At 39.9% G+C, this 17,106-nt stretch overlaps 1 protein-coding gene across 1 annotated transcript in view; it reads left to right on the top strand.

Moving 5' to 3' along the window:
• The window catches only part of SORCS2 (sortilin-related VPS10 domain containing receptor 2), a gene marked incomplete at its 5' end in the record, with an annotated part of 50,572 nt that extends 41,587 nt beyond the window's left edge, over positions 1–8,985 (top strand). The window contains 3 exons of the mRNA XM_009580589.1: positions 6,185–6,342; positions 8,543–8,622; positions 8,962–8,985. Of these exons, the coding sequence (XP_009578884.1) occupies positions 6,185–6,342; positions 8,543–8,622; positions 8,962–8,985 (262 nt within the window). The remainder of the gene's footprint in view (positions 1–6,184; positions 6,343–8,542; positions 8,623–8,961) is intronic.
• Positions 8,986–17,106: the final 8,121 nt, after the last annotated feature.

Here is a 17,106-nt window from a genome sequence, read left to right on the forward strand (position 1 = left end):
TTGTATAATTTCCCACTACTCTAATCAAAACTAAAATTGTAGGGTCTGCTGGATAATCAGAGCTGTCATGGCTGTCTAGCTAATGATTAGGTGACTGTAGGTTACATCGGTTCTGATATGCCCTAATCCCAAATACTTAAACACTGACTAGGAAGACTGCTGCCCTCTGTTCTTACATGCAGTAAAATTGCAAGCATTTATCATTTCGTCTCCCTCCCCCTTTACCTAATGGCCTATCTGTGCATCCAGCCGCTTCTCGCCGGTGCTTGAAAAACTGGTGCTGGAGTCCCTGGAGCTTGTGGAGCGAGTCCTGGCAATCCCGAGAGTGCTTAGTTGCTTTAGACAAAAAAAATAAAAGCCAAAGTGTCTTGAGACACGCAGGGTTTTGATCCTTTATGATCAGAGCAGGCAAGCAATTCAAATTAGGGCTATTTTTACCCAGTAAATGAAAAGTAAATTTTAAATGATAAATGCTGATGGTTTTAAAAACCCGTATCCCACAAATGAACAAAAATCGGTTTAGATAGTTTGGGGGGGGATTTTCAGCATGGCAGCAAGGAGCAAGAGCTGCTAAATCTGGCTGTGGCACAAGAGGCAGACGACGAACACGGATGGTGGGCAAGCCAAGAATAATTTGCCTTTTCTTTGCTCTTACTTTCTGAGAATGGAAATAACCGATCGGATGCCTCAAGCAAACAATGTGTTACAATACTCACTAGTATGCTTCAGTTCTTTAAGCATCCAGGTAAAATGGACTACAGCTGCTTCTTTCGACCAATATGAAGCAGCTGGAAAATATTTTTGAGAAATCAGGTCTATTTTTAATGCAAATCTGGGACCTGCATATAGTTTTTCTGTACCATACCATCTTTACTAAATTTGGTTCAGTAAAAACACACTCCTTCCATTCCCTTTGAAACAATGTTTATATTTTTTGTGGGTTTCAAGTTGCCATTCAGAAAAGACAACTTCATCCTTTCAGAGCAAGCTTCTATGGCGTGGGGTCCTGGGCAACAGTGTGGAGAAGGCAAATAGCACTGTCTGCACGAGGCAAAGTGGAGGAAAGGAAAATTACGTTTTAGCCATATCAAAGCTGCCATGTAATCATCATGTTACTAGTGGAAGATCTGAAATCATCCTTTTCTTATTTTTTACTTCTGTATAAAACAGGATGTTAGAGTAGCCAAACCAGAGCAAACAGCTGGCTTTTCTGCTTAGGTATTTTACCTGGTTAATAGTAGCGAATTTGATTCTCTAAAAGAGTATGAAAATCATCTTTTAATTTGTATGCAAACTACTGCCAGTGTGCTTAAAGCTGCATACATTGTTTTCACAAATTGCTGTGAATCTACTTCAGCTAAATTTATACTATTTTGTGTGTATTCCTTTTTTTCCCCCACTACTATCAAGAGCCACTTTTGGTAAATGGACCCCCTCCTGGGTCATTTCCACAATCTGGAGCAGAACTGTGTTATCTTTCTGCCTCATTGACTTACTATCTCATTTTCAGTCTCTGAAGAAAAGCTATCTTTTTTCCCCACCTTGCTTATACTAATTTTATGTTCCATGAGAGCAAGTTTAGTCCCAATCCATGCCATATACTTATAAAAAAACAGGCACTAATTTAATGACCCACAATACTTCATAAAAACTTCCTCAGAAATCAAAGTAATAGCATGTAGAAAAGATTTCTGAAATGAAAGAGGCAAGTAAATCAGGAGTGCCTTAAAGCACAAAGAAGTCAGTCATCTGAACATTAATCCAAACATAATAAAGCCAACACCACAATAAAGTATTCTATTTAATGGATTATTATTGTTGTTAGTTTTATTTAAGTTCCAAGAGAATGCTACATTATTCCATATCCTTTGCCATGTGAATACGTTCCTATTTTTTATACTAAAGAGAATCTTAATCAAGCCTCTGGAAAATGAATGGAGTTGCATAAAGGCCAATGAATATTGGCTCCACAAGGAAGGAATTGAAAGCCAAATAAACTAGAGAGTTTAAATGAGTGGGAATCAATATCTCATCCCCCTCCTGCTGTTCCTTACTGCTGAACATTTTTAAGTGCAAACAGTGCAAACAGGGTATGAACTGATTAGAATTTGTGAATATAAGGAGGAAAAAAAATACTTTCTGGAATATCTTCTGAAAGATGTGGGACCTGGAGAGCTTGGTGAAAGCCATGTGCTGTGATGTTCGTTAGTAGTTCTGTGTAGAATTAAGCCTCCAGTTCATATTTTCATGGTCCTCAAAGCAGGCATGAATATTTTGTCTTCTTCATGATTGAAATAAAATGCTGCAGAGAAAACAAAAGAAACTAAAAATGTAAACCATGGAGTGCTGCTCAGCAGAGGTAATTGTCTCCAGTGATGGATGTGAAGCACATGCATTTTGCAGCTGAAGAGTAAACCCCCAAAAGAAACTATTGCATAATCTTTTTCTCTGTTCTTATAAATGTGCTTTCAATTTTTGTATTGCTGATATAAATCTCTTGGGTCAAATTTCATGTCTTGTCGTGTTTTCACAGTAGTCTTTTATGTAGACCCAAGCATTTCAGCTCTGCCTACTTCAAACAGTTACATTGGACTCAACATAAATTGCTTCCTTAAGAAGACCAAAGCACATCAGGGTACACAGGAGTTTCTCTCTGTATAATTAGGGGTCGCAGCTTCCTTCCTACATTAGAGCAGTGAGGAGCGACTGGAAAATTGCCAGAATCAGGCCCATCTTTAGCAAGGATTCAGTATCCACATCCTGTTTCATCCCACAGTGCGGTTGTCCCTTATAAACTGAACATCTGGCACATGTGTTAAAAATGCCTCTTGAAAAGGCTTGGAATATAATTTTCTTCACTCTGGTTGAGTCTCTTCCTTGTAAAACTGAACCAATATGAAACACGTAGAGATCTCTATAATGTATAAAAGGTCAAATGCCTGCAGCGTATGCCTTCACAAGACCTGTAATATTCTCCTTCCTCGCATCCATACTCTGTGTTACAATCTAAGATGCTTTCCTCTGTAAGTGTGAGGAGCAAAGGAAAGTACGGAAGAGTCACGGAATACCTCAACTTTATACCTTCCACGAAGGATCTGTATGTAGCAGGATTGGGCTCATGAGGTTTAGGTGAGTGAGAAATAACAGCTTACACCTTTTCTCCTTTTATCCATAATCCATAAAGAAGTGCTCTTAACAACAATACGTTTCATGGTTATTTGTGAACTTGTGAGGTTTCTTCATTCAGGAATCCCTGAATATGTTTAATAGCATGTGTTGTGATTGTGGTGATCTCCAACTAGTAAGTCTTACCAGAGACTTACTCTGGTAACTCTTACCAGAGACTAGCAGCTCTGCTCCCTTTACTTAACTGCAAAGATCTGATGTGCCATGTGGGTTTGAGATGGATAACATTTTTATTATGTCAAAAATATTTTGATAATGTCATTGATGCTTCTACAATCTGTCAGAAATACAGTTTTGAGAAGGTCCCCCAATTATTGCAGAAACATATGTGCTAATTCTGCAGATGTGTTGCAAAGACATTCTTCTGGGTTTTGTTTCCCTTAGGCATTTGGTGGTGGACTGAAAGTGAGCAATTTGACAGATTTGATGCAGGTCTGATTGAGAGGGATACTGTTTTCCACATGACCAGTTTCACTAGCAGACACATTAAAAACAGTCTGGAGTTACTGGCCCTAGAGAAAAAAAATCAAAATTAATTACCTAATGTATTTGGTAATGAGGAATGTCCTTCCCCCTTTCAATGTGGCTTCTTCATCCAGTTAATGGGAGGAGAGTGAAGCAGGACTTGGCTTTATATGTATGTTTGTGTTGGAGGAACCCTCGGACCTGTTGAAGTGGTCATAATAGCACAGCGTTGTGCTGTCAGACCTTCTTTCCATCCTTGTCCTTTGCATTAGGTTAGTCCTGTGTTTTATTTACTCCATGCTCACTGAGATACAGAAAAAAGCAAGAGCAATCAGATTTCTTTCTTTGTGCTGCTTATAGATAGTGGGATAAAATACTTGATTTCTGTGTATATATAATTTTGTGTGTGTGTGTATAGACGTACCTATACAGATGTGTGTGTGTGTGCACATAGGTATATAGGATGCAATTCATCTCTTGGATAGTTCAAACTAAAGGGAGGAGATCCTCTTCAGTTGTCTTTCATTGTTTAGCAATTTCTATTTATTCTAATTACTTTGATGCAATGAAAGGTGCTGTTCAAAATAGTTTGCTGCAGTAACTTTTATCTCAAACTAAATGGTGCCACCTGGTAAAGAACTTTTCTTCTGAAATGACATTTAAAGGCAGGTCATCTTCAAAAGCCTAGAGAAAACAGAGCAACCTGTGTATTTATCCAGCTTTCATACTGCTGCCAGAATATGGAGCAGAAGATGGTCGTTTTTAGAGAGGTACCTAAAAATTAGTGTCACTTTTTGTATCTTCTCACTGTCTAAAGGAGCTCAGCAGAAACTCCAGTCTCAGCAGTTCAACCCATTTTCTCTTTTCTTCTGTTGTCTGCCCAATGCAATAATCTATGTTTAAGCACAGACGTTGACAGCCATGATCTGCTGTCATGCTGATCAAGCTGTCAAGCTGCTCCTTGCAGTGTGGGAAATGGAGCTCACAACCTGCAACTCCCTAATGAGAAATGTCTGCTTGGTGCCTAGGAAAGGATGTCCTTATGTACCAGGCAGATTGCAGGTGAATGCAGCTACAATAAAGGATATGGCTCTCTAGAAGTGTTGAAACCATAAATTCTGTTGCAAAAGCTAGAAGTCCCTGATTATTCCCTTTGATTTTACAAAGTCTAATTTAAGTTAATCTAGTTAAGAACTCTTTATCAATACTCACTCTTAAGCCTCCCAGGCTCAGCCATGGTGCTAATTGTCCATTAGAGCTGATAGAGCCATTTAATAACATGCTTTTTGTTTTTCTAGATTCAAATCAGAATGAATGAGTTAAATGCTGTCAGCTATAGAAAGTTTTGTCTAATTGAGCAATTCCCAGTAGTCCTGGGCCAAGCTTTACACTCTGTCTCCTTCAGTGCTGCCTGCTTAACTTCACTAACCTCCCCTGTCTTGTTATTTGCCCTTATTGATGCCTGTTACCTCCTTAGTCCTTGCTCCTGACCTCCTGGTTCCTCACTCTTTGCTCCCTTTCCATTCCCTGTCTCCTGGATTTCTCCTGCTTCTTCTCCTCAACCCTGATGGAGTATGAGTGCGCTATTCGATGCTATCACCCACCTCACCAGGGAGTTGTGATCATAGAATCATAGAATGGTTTGGGTTGGAAGGGACCTTAAAGATCATCTATTTCCAACCCCCCTGCCATGGGCAGGGACACCTTCCACTAGGTCAGGTTGCTCAAAGCCCCATCCAACCTGACCTTGAACACTTCCAGGGATGGGGCATCCACGACTTCTCTGGGCAACCTGTCTCACCATCCTCACAGTAAAGAATTTCTTCCTAATATCTAATCTAAATCTACCCTCTTTCAGTTTAAAACCATTACCCCTCGTTCTGTCACTACGTTCCCTGATAAGGAGTCACTCCCCATCTTTCCTGTAGGCCCCCTTTATGTACTGCTATAAGGTCTCCCTGGAGCCTTCTCTTTTCTAGGCTAAACAACCCCAGCTCTCTCAGCCTGTCCTCATAGGGGAGATGCTCCAGCCCCCTGATGATCTTCGTGGCCCTCCTCTGGACCTGCTCTAGCCGGTCCATGTCTGTCTTATGCTGGGGGCCCCAGAGCTGAACAGAGTCCTCCAGGTGGGGTCTCACGAGAGATGATGGCTGTGACCCAGCTTAATGTTTGTGAAGACACCTGGAATCAGGAATGAATGCCTGTTGGGCCTTTTTATTGCTTGAGTTCTTAACAATAGCTTTTCTGGGGTTTTAGTATTTTTTTTAGTATTCTTCATTGTCTGTCAATCTTAGTCAAGAAATTGATGCTTAATTATTACTTTGGTATGAACATGTGATAAGGCAGTTACATAAAACTGCGACTAAGAATAAGGAGTTGTTAAGTTTAGGTTGTGAACACAAAATTAAGGAAGGGTGGGTACTATTTTGTGATTCTGGTGCAACTTTGCTCTACTGAAGCTCTGCTCTGATGCCAGTGTGTGTGCGACACAAAGGAACTCCATCACAAGACTTTTTCTCCTTGTCCGATTTAGGAAACTGCCAGGCAGAAATGTCTATGCCCAGATGCACAACGAAAAGGAGCAGGAGATGACGAGCCCTGTTAATCATAGTGAGGACACCCAGAACATCATCCAGGGTGAGGAGTTTATTGATGATGATCTGGACTCTCAAACACTAGGTAACGCAAGAGGTAACTTCATTTTTAGTTTATAAACTTTCATAAGTAATTTATTTTTAATTGATGTTTGTTTTCATTTTAGCTTTTTTTCATTTTCTGCTCAGTCTCAAGAAGAAGCAAATAGTACACCACTAACAAAGGATTGTCTCAGTTATCTTCTTTTGACTTGCTTGTGATACAGGCTAATGTATGTATGTATGACATGCTATATAGAGCATGAGTACACAGATAGTACAGTTTAATGTCAGGAGACTGACTTGGACAATTTTAGAGAGAAATTGTATTTGGCAGAACAGGATATAATAGGTAACAGTTCAATTAACTTAATAATCCCCTGAATTAGTGGAAAATGGAGTTTAGGCCAGAAGGATTTGTAGAGTCAATGTTTCCATGATTTCAGATGGATTGTATCTAGATCCGCTGCTATATTTGCCATCGTATTCCAGTGGCATTTAAATTTTTTGTGATTAGAAACATTAAATTAATGTCTGTATAAAAAGTATCGTAAGTCTTCCCTAATTTAGCTGGTAACTTTCTAGTATTCATGGGGTGGTCATAAGGAACCCGTGAGGGAAACTTTCTGTCGATATCTCTCAGTGCAAATTATTTCAGTGTTAGGTGGAGGTGTATATCCTGGCACCCTGTGGTTATTTTTAATGTAACATGGAGTGCTGATCTATAAAGTTCATTTCTTGTAAAGTTTACTATTCTGTTCAGACTGCTTTCAGGTCACAGTCTGAAAAGTGCAGGACAATAGAAAATGCTCTCCAGTTCCATTTCTACACATTTTGTGAAAATAAATCAGATAACCCAAAGCCTTTGGGATTTGTAACAGTAGATTCATGGTGTAACACGCAACTGTAACGTCTTCATGAACCCACGAAAGAAGATGTGTTTTAGCTGCACCAGAGGTAGCCTGGGGAAGGACAGAACTTTGTCAGAGGAGAGATTTCTCTATCTTGGGTTTCACCTTTATCGTTTGTTGTCGATGTCTTTATTTTCATTTGCTGAACCATGTGCCACTTCTAGGTTCTTGGAGGTGTTAGCTTTGAGTACAAGGGAAGAAGCCAGCCTCTTGCTTTGCTTTGTGTATTTCTGTCTTTTCTTTGACAACCTTTGTGTATGAGTATCACTGTGTTGTGTATGAGTATCACTGTGTTTTCATTCAGATTTTGCAAGACGACCTTGATTGCACTCCTGACTTTACCGGAGTTAGTTCTAAAAACAACCCTGGAAAAACAAGGTCTATGTTAGAATTGTTTGATCAACTCATCTCCAGGGTCTTTAGAGGAGAAGGCTGAATGCTAAAAAAATCCTTGCAGACATGCCTGTTAAAGTGAAGCATTCAAACACCTCTAGTAATGTACAAAAGCATAACTTCTTTTAATGGTAGGAAATCCCTTATGGCCTATTTATATAAGGCAGCTTGGGATGCTGGAATAAAGAAATGCTACCCTGATTTGTAACGCATTCAGAAATAATCTCTATTTGCCCTGCACTCCTTACTCAAGAGGAAAAAAAATTCTTCTATCTGGGCAGCACATTATTAGGGTTAAAGAGTGCAAGACCATGATGTTTTGATGTGAAACTTAAGACGGTTAGCAAACGCAGATCTTGAGGTGATTTGTGCTTCTGCCAGGTTGTCAACACCAGCAGCATTTCCAGCAGAGCGTAAAGAGTTCATTTCTGTGGATCATAATCATCCATGTTTGTCAGCTACTGTACAGCTTTTAGACACAAGACTTTATTTAAGACATAAAACTATACTTCTGCTCGCTGTGCTGTTTTGTTACTTGCAATACTTTCCACTAGCTCCGGTATTGCTCAGTACTGCCAAGAAAATACTCCTGTTAATGATACTCCTCTATTTTATCTGGCCAGAGTATGAAACATGTTGTAATCCCTGCTTTATATTAAATTCTGTTTTACAACATTATTTGCAGAAGATTCCTATGCTATGGAGATCCCTTCTAGTTCTGGTGAGCTTTCTCCCTCCCTGATGGGAGATGTCAGTAGCAGCCTCTGCTCCATGCACAGCAAGGAGTTACAGGCCTGGGTTTCTGTTTGTTCTCTCTCTTCTCATAACTTTTGAATTTCCACAGTACAGTATTTCCAGACTCACCCATCCACTTTTTTTGTTTTCTATATATTTTATGTTGCCTACTTTATCGCAACCCCCACCTTGGGACTCCTCAACACCATTACCTTGCAGTGACTCCTTCTGGGAGAAGTGGCAACTTGAACAGCTACAGAGTTCCCCTATTGCTGATGCCGGTCAGTGTCCAGTCCCAGGTCAGTGGCATGTCGAATGGACGCCTCAGGTTCCATTCTCCTCCCTCACCTGCACCCCTCGAGACAACTACACCTTTTTAAGCCACAAAGAGAACCAACTTATGCTGTCACTGGGATAGAAACCCTAGGAATTCGCCACAAATCCACCACCATGAGCAAAAGCTTTGCGCAAAAGTATGCTGTAGGTACATGGAGCTGTTGCACCAACCTTCACCTGACCTGTTGTTTGATAAAGCCACTCTCTTTATGCGATTGACTTGTCCCTGCAATAAAAGGGGGATTTATTGTGAAGTGCCTGAAATACACTAATGCTGGCCTTTTGTTTCTGTATTTTTGTAGGCAATCACTCAGGCGTGGTTTTGAGCATCAACTCCAGAGAGATGCACAGTTACCTGGTTAGCTGATATTTACAGCTGAACACAAAAACCGAAAGACTCTTCTCTGTATCATTTTATTTTTCCCTGGTGATGTCACAAAATTGCAAATATGGCTGTAAATGCTGGTGGAGAGGAGGTTTCTTATCAGTCCCATGGAAAAAAGTGTCCATCATCAGTTACCGAGGGAGAAGGATAATACGTCTTCTGTTCACTCTATGGCCTGGGAACTCGTTACGATTGAAACTCAAACTGTGGTAGCAAACTTGTAGCCCTAGGCACCTTCAATGCCACCTTATTTCTTTTCTGTATATGCTCTAGTTCTTTATGTTTATTTTTAGAAGGATCGACTGTAACTTTTTAATTATATTTTTAATTGAGGTATTCAGTGGAAGGCTGGGACTCTTCAGCCCGAAAAGGTGGTTTTTACACAAGCAACTAGACCAGAACAGATGGTTGGTTGATCACGACTTTTTTTTAGGAGGCCAAGTGTTTCTGCACTGGGACAGGACTGAGCAAGGAGACAAATGCACTCCTAGTCGATACAAGCTCTTAACTTAAACATGTGTGAGACAATCTAACGAATTTAGGCTTAGGCCCTTCTGTGGATTAAAGGAAGTAAGTGTTAATTAAGATATCTCATAATGTAGGATAATGCTCTTGTAGGTGTAGCAAGTCCTGACAAACCATCAGCACCAGTATCTCCCCCAATCCCACCCCGTGTGAAAGAAAAACACCAGCTTGATGCTATTTCCAGACCAGGTGCCTTCACTTGCGGACAGTCATTTCAGTTGCTCTCTTCTTGAATCCTGAGCGAGCACCTCTAGGACGATGGCAGCTGCCGGATGAGTTATCCTGTAAAACCCCATGCTGGTGGCCTGTCTCTTTTTAAATTTCCAGAATGTGTAAATACCTCTTTTAAGCCGCTTTCTTTGTATGGTTATTTTTTTAAAACTTCCTATTGGGGTAGAGGTGCCGGGTAGATCAGAGCTCTCCTCCGGGCAGGACTGGGAAGTGCACCGCCATCCCCTTCCCACCCGCATCCTCCTTTGGGATTTTCCTTGGCTGTTTGCCCTTGCAGGCGGGGGTGGGCAAAATCTTCCCTGACCTTTTCCGCTGGGGTTGGTTTGACAATCCAGAGGGCCATGGGGAGGTGGGCTGTGATTTAGGGGTTCGTATTTCCTTTCCATCACCACAGGGTGTCACTCAGTCCCTACCACCGCTGGCCCCTATTTCTGCAGGGAGGGCGGTGGGGCTTCTGAAGGAGCTGCCTGCAGAAAGGCTTGAGTCAGGTCAGAGTTTCCTAATCCCAATTTTGTGAGTTGGGTCAGAGTTTCCTAGTCCCGACCTCTGCATCCCTAGGGAACGGCACTGCGGTGAATCCACATCCCGCTGGTCTTTTCCCTGTGGTTTATGGAGGTGTGTAGGAAACGGACTGTGGTGTGATGGGTTTAAACATCTGGCATCCTATGTGTCACAGCTGGGATTGGGATGCTTCTCTCAGAAACCTATGTAATCTCTTCACTTTTTGCCTTGATAGGGAATAAATAGCTCTTTACTCACTGAATGTCATACTGATGCTAGTGGCAAGCTCACACACTACCTTGCTTAAGGAGGATACAGATAGCTAACTACATCTGTCTGAATAAACAAACAGAAAATAAACAATGCTGGTAAGACAGAAAAGAACTGTCTTAAAATTATCATATGCATTGGAGTCATTCTTCCATGTAACTGTGGATATCCTAGAGCATATTGTCATCAAATGCAACGGACTGGGATGTAATAATTCAGTGTAGTACTGTAGACTCTCACAAGGACATATGTGTAAAGCACAAGAAAATCTAGATTATAAACTTACTGTAAGGAACTAGGTGGAAAAGTTAAAGTGAAGGTTCTGAAAAGTGCTTGCAAACTGCTCAGGAAAATGATTTCAAAAATTGTTCTAGAATTTCTGCCTATTTAGTTGTAGAGTGCCATGCAAAGTGGTGTACAGAGACTCTCACTGACTGTTGTATGTCAGACTGTGTAGAAATCCAAGGTGTTACATGTAGCTGAGTCTGGGTTTCTTGAAGAGAAGTGCAAATACAAAATGTGCATTGGAGACTCTCGGGATCATTGCACCAGAGGCTTTCACTCCTCACCAGCTCTTTGTGCTTTTTTTAGTGGAAAAGAGCTGGAGCAGAGAGTAAAATAGTATTGCAAACAGCTTACTTGTTCCTGTGAAATAAATCTTAAGTGGGTTATTTGTATAGGGCAGGTGAGCGGTAGATTAGCCTCAGGGACAAGGGATGGGATGGAAGTTCTAACTTGGGGTTGTTCTCCCACGGTTCGTCTGATTGGCAAAGGATGCTGTTGGAACTAGGTCACGCATCTAATTTATGCTTTAGCAGCTACTTTTGTACGTTTAATACAGGGTGATTTGTGTCTCTGATAACAGGAGTCTTTTGGAACACTGTAAAATATTTAACCGCTTGGTACTCTAATTAACACTTAGCACAATATAGTGCCTGTAATAATGTTTTTCGATGCTTATTAATTTGATTCATGCAGCACTCCTGTGAGGTTGGTTTGTCATGTCTTAAAACCACAGTTTTCTAAAAAGATGTCAGTATTGCCGTAACTGTATTAATAATACCCAGCAGATAATAAAAGAAGCCTGTGATTCACTGGCAAGAATAACTTTAAAATTAATTATTTTAAAACTGAGAAAATACCATTACCATTTTCCCATTCATGGTGTCTTGATTTATCTTTAAATGTAGATAGGTTTTGAATGTCTTGAACTACGTCCGTGACATCTTAGCATTTTATCCTTTATATGTATCTAAAATCCTGATACATGTGTATACAGAAACACAGAGTTGTTTCTATGCACAAACGCTAGTCACACATTCATGCACACACATGCAGTGTTTGTACATATTCCGGTTAAATTTGTTAGTGAGGAAGGGTGATTTGATGGCTAAGAAACAGAAGATGGCTGTCAGGTACCTGGATTCTGTACCCAGACTTTGGGAAAGTTACTTAACCTGTATGTGCCTCAGTTTCCCCACCTGTAAAATGGGGCTGATAGTAATTACCTACCTCACAGGGGTATTGTGAGGCTAAATTAATTACTGTTTGTTCAGGATCTTCAGAGTGAAAGAATTTTGTGAGCATAAATTATTAATAGTTTTGCTTTCTTTTTGTATTTGTAATTATCACTGTTATTAAAGGTAGTCTACTGAAACCAGCTGCAATTATGTATAAATGTAAAAAATGCGTAATCCAAAAAAGGTACATCACACACACACAAAAAGGTAATTTTATTTAAAAACTGTTATTGGAACATATTGTTACGTGGTAGCATTGCAACATTGGTTGTCATTTTGCTGTTACACACTAGTATCTTAAATTTACTTTTCTGCAGTGTTATTTGGTCAAAAGCCTTATAATAATGGGTACAGTGATACTTATCAACATTGATATTGAACTATACTGAAACCAACAAAACTGGTGGTATATTGGCCTCTTTTACATCTTTTGGCCTTCTTAAACTCTGATCTATTTGCAATTTCAAAAACACCCTGTACTTTTCAGGGTGCTCCAAGCAGTGCTGGTTTGAAGCATTCTAACAGAGCCATTGAGAGTTACAGCTGTTACCTTTGCTTTCCCTTTTGACACTGAATGTTTCATATGGCTTTGGCGTGGTCCATCCATCTAAAGTGCTCAGAAATGCTCAGAAGACATTTAGGGAAACTCCACACATAGTGTAAATTAATGTCTCAAAAAGAAGAGCAATATAAACCAATGTATGTTTTTATACCCTGTAGAAGGGGGTGGTGGAAATGGCAGGGAAGAAATAGCAGGTACCAGCCTGAGGCAAGATGTTGTTGTTATCTCCAATTCACATCCAATTTCTTTGAACTCTTTTAGGATATTCTCATTGAATTGTATCCTTCTTGATGAGTTTTCTGCTTTCAAGGACCAGTGTAAAGAGGAGCAAAGTGTTTATTCATATAAAGTAGATGATTTGTTAAATTACTGTCCTCTGGACAGACAGAGACAAATCAGCACTTTGCCATTAGTAGTTCCTAGTGCAAAGCAGATTTCACCTGACATGATTATGATGGTTAGCCGTGTTTTCGGTCCAATGAGACATCCCTTTAGTGGGAATACTCTACTACTGTATGCTGTCTCTTTAATAGAAGTCAGTAGAATGGAACTGCAGTGGTTTCCATCCTCCTTACACAAATACACGCTCAAAGAAATGTGGGGGTTTTAAATTATTTTGAAGAAATTAAATACATGCATTTGTTTGCAGTATCTTTTTGATGATGAACCAGTGGTTCTGATAAGCTTAGAATTTCTAGTGTTATTTCAAGTCAAATACAGTGTTGCTAAGTTGATAGAATCAATGACAATTTCAGTCGAAGATTTTTCCTATGTTTCCAATAAAACAATGTTTTATAATTTTTCATTAATGAGACTTTGGGGGTAAAAGAGAGGCTGAAACTTTTATTTCATTGCACAATCCCTGACAGTTGGAGGGTTTATTGTATATTGATTGATACCACTGTATTGTTTCCATCTTCATTTTTATTTCAGTGTTAGATGAAAGTGCACATTTCTCTCAAAATATTGGCTTTCCGCTAGGAAGAAATTTATAAGCATTTACCTTTATAAATATTGATTTTTGAGATGCAAAATCTTGTTGTGTCTTCTAAGTCCATCCAAAAAGCTGCTTCCTGGCTCATTTTCTCTGTTCTAGTCCCAATTGCACATTGCTTCTACAACTTTCTTTACAAGATTGACATACAGCCTGATCTTACTAGTCTGAGAAAATCTTTCTGAAACTTCCATTAGCATAGCATTTAATTGCCTAGAAGTAGTTACAGGATCTGCTCAGACCATTTTCCTAATGTTAAGTCTATATTTTCATGTTCCTTATTTCCTTTCAGTTATTTCAGTATTAGCCCTCTCAGTGCCATTTAAATGCGTGTTTATTCCTGTCATGGATATATATGTAATGTTTTTTACTTATTTTCAGGCTATAGTCATCAAAGTGACAAATTTTGAAATAACTCAGACCCCCGGTTAGCTTTTGCAATTAAAAGCCTAACCCCGCAGTCTTTGGGAAATGTCAAGCTGTGCACTCTTAATTTTTAATCTTCTTTCCTAAGTCAGCCCTTCTACCCGACTGATCATCTCGGCAGCTTTTCCTCCAGTTCTTTTTGTAACCTCGAGCTGGAGGGAGTGCAGAAGGGTTTCTCAATGTCGGGATGGACTGGAACAGCTCATTTCCCAAATCTGAACAGGAATGTCGTGTGCACAAAGTTTTCAGTTTTCCTTTCTTTTCAAGTATGTTGCATAGAGCAGAGGATTAGACATACCATCAGGGAAATAAGGACCTGTAATGGAACTTCAGGATGGTGTGAAGACTAAAGAATGCATTCCTCTTAGAAATTTCTTTTTTTTTTTCCCCCGAAATTGATACATACAGCAAGTTAGTTTCATGATTTTTAATATGTGAGATCTCATTTTTTTAAGTCTTCAGTCCCGGCCTTTTTCCTCCTGTTAAATGGAGTAGCAGATTACTTAAAATATGAGTTGTGGAGCCATGTATGACCAAATGAAGGATTTTCATTCTTTTTATCTCTTTTTTTTTCCTTATGTGAAGCTTGTCAGAATTACTATTTTCAGCTAGTTTATGTGCTGGTAGCTGAGATGATCTTCTGGAAGACCATATCTAAGACAAGAAATGCTGGAAGGCTTAGAAATATGTACTCTGAAGTGCAACGATATAGCTCTGTGAACAAAATCCTTATCAAAGAGCTGTTATGGTTTGTATTAAAATACTTGTTTAAATAGTATCTCTAAAAAGACATGTTCTTAATTGCATACTCTTTGTCTCTCTCTCCTTCCAGATTGATTTTCTTTTAGGAGTGACATTTACTAGCCCTGACAAAAGTGGATTCTTTCCCTTACACAAGTAATTCTGTTTAAAATTATTTCCTTGCAACACTTGAAAGCATTACACAAACTTGAGCTTTATTGATTGGACTTGATTTCTGAGTTTCTGTAGAATTTGCATCTTTACACTGATTTGTTGCAATACAGTCGACATAAAGCCCTGTTGGGTAGCAATAATACATGCAGCAGTACATGGTGCTACTTAAATAATATGCCTTTCTTGCACGTATTTTTCATGGTATAATGAGTGTATTAATCACCAGGAAGGCCAGGCGTTCCAAATAACTTTCTTAGCATGTCTTACATTTCTATGTTATTTGTTGCTAATTTTAGCCAGCTTTTGGTACTTATATTCGGTTCTTACTAACAGTGTCTGCTCTTGCAGATCAAAGGGCAAGAATTGGCTTATTCTCTTTTTTAAAAAAAGTATTAATTCACAGCATTTGCTTATTAATTAAAACAGTTTAAAAAAGAAATCTTTCTGAAATGGTGAAAGAGATGCTTTTTAATGAGAACAGCTCATATAGGAAAACAGCAGACTTGTATCCACACGGTTTTTGAGACATTCTTGTTATGGATTATCAACAGGCAGGACTATGCAGAAGAAGTGTACAACCCAAACATCCGTAACACACACACATAGGCAGTTTGCAAATGATAAAGCTAGTCTAAAGGAGAACATTTTAATACACCACTTATATGGCCCTGATTCACAGAAGGGCATTTAAATGGTTAAGATTACAGAAGATCATCACAAATGTAGGAAGATGCCCAACTGACCGGCTCCATTTGCTTGTAAATACACTCCTCTCTCTGTGGTTTATTTTTTGAGATGCTGAACTCTTCAGAGAAGTGACCTGCATTGTTTAATGCTTCCAACTTTTTGCTACTTTATAGAAAAAATTGTCTGAATTTCCATTCTTTTTTCTCTTCTGTTTCTCCTTGTTTCTTCCCTCTCCCTTTTTTGTCCTTTTGCTTTTTTTATTATTGCTGCTGTTTGTTGCTCCACCTTGCCTGCCTCCTCCTCCTGATGATAGTTCTCTACAGTCCCCTTTTTTCTTCCTTGCTTTTTTGTGTTTTTATTTGGCTATGCACCCTACTGTGTCCTGAGTGGTAACAAGACGAATCATGGTCTCTTTGCCATCCCTGTCTCTCCTCTGAGCTCTGCTGTATTATCTGGGTTGATGTAGTTCCCCTGTGCTTTGCCTCTGCAGTCCGACCTTCCTGTTTCTTTCCCACTTGCAGTTCTCTTAATCCTTTCACTTTTAATTTTGACTCTCATTTTCTCTAAATCTTTCTGGAACTCTTCCCTTTTGCCTTTCCAGGACATCTCTCAGCTGCTTCTCCCAGAGAGCACATACTTCTAGGCTGAGATGTGGGTGAGTGTTGTGCTCCCTGGAGGAACTACAATTAGCTTTTTCCTCTCTCATCCGTGTATATATTGACCTTGCTGTCTCTCTGTGGTGGAAAATACATATTTAACTGACAGACAGCTATACCCATTATCTTCCTAATGCCTCCTTCTGCCTCATTTTGGGTTACGGGGATGAGACATGGTGTTTGCCTGAGTTTCCTGGAGCACAGCAAGGGCTGGCTTGCTTTGCCAGCCTTCAGACTGGCAGGTACAGAATTGCAGCAAGGTTGGGCAGAGGCACCTTGCCAGACCATTGGGCTGCATTTGTATTTCAATGTGGGAAATACTGAGGACCAAGGTAGTAGATAGCCTTTCAGATAAATTGTTACAAGCTGAAGCTGAAGAATAGGTGAGGTAAAGGGGGTCCGTCGCTAACAGAGGAGCAGGACCAGGAATCATTCCTCTTGGGAGCAATTTGACTTGTCAGGTTTGTGGGACAGGTCTGTATGCAACCTTTCCTAGAGGCAGAGGCGAATGGCTTGCTTTCAAGCCCCATAAAATGCAAGTTTAAGCAAAGTCACTAGCTAGGTTTGGCAGAATCTTCTTCTTGGAGGAGCTTGGAGAAGTCAATGGGAATAAGATAATGGAAAAGCTCAGCGGTACCTGGTACCTTTTTAGGGTAGAGCCTGTGTTAGAGAGGGCGTGTATGTGAGAGAGATGCAGGAGGGAGGGGAGCACAAGACTAAACAGGACAAGGAAAAGCAGGGAGAAAGTCAGTGTTACCAGTGTCTATGATTTTGC

This window comes from Fulmarus glacialis, unplaced genomic scaffold (genome assembly GCF_000690835.1).
Source record: "Fulmarus glacialis isolate BGI_N327 unplaced genomic scaffold, ASM69083v1 scaffold9286, whole genome shotgun sequence".
Taxonomy (NCBI): Eukaryota; Metazoa; Chordata; class Aves; order Procellariiformes; family Procellariidae; genus Fulmarus; species Fulmarus glacialis.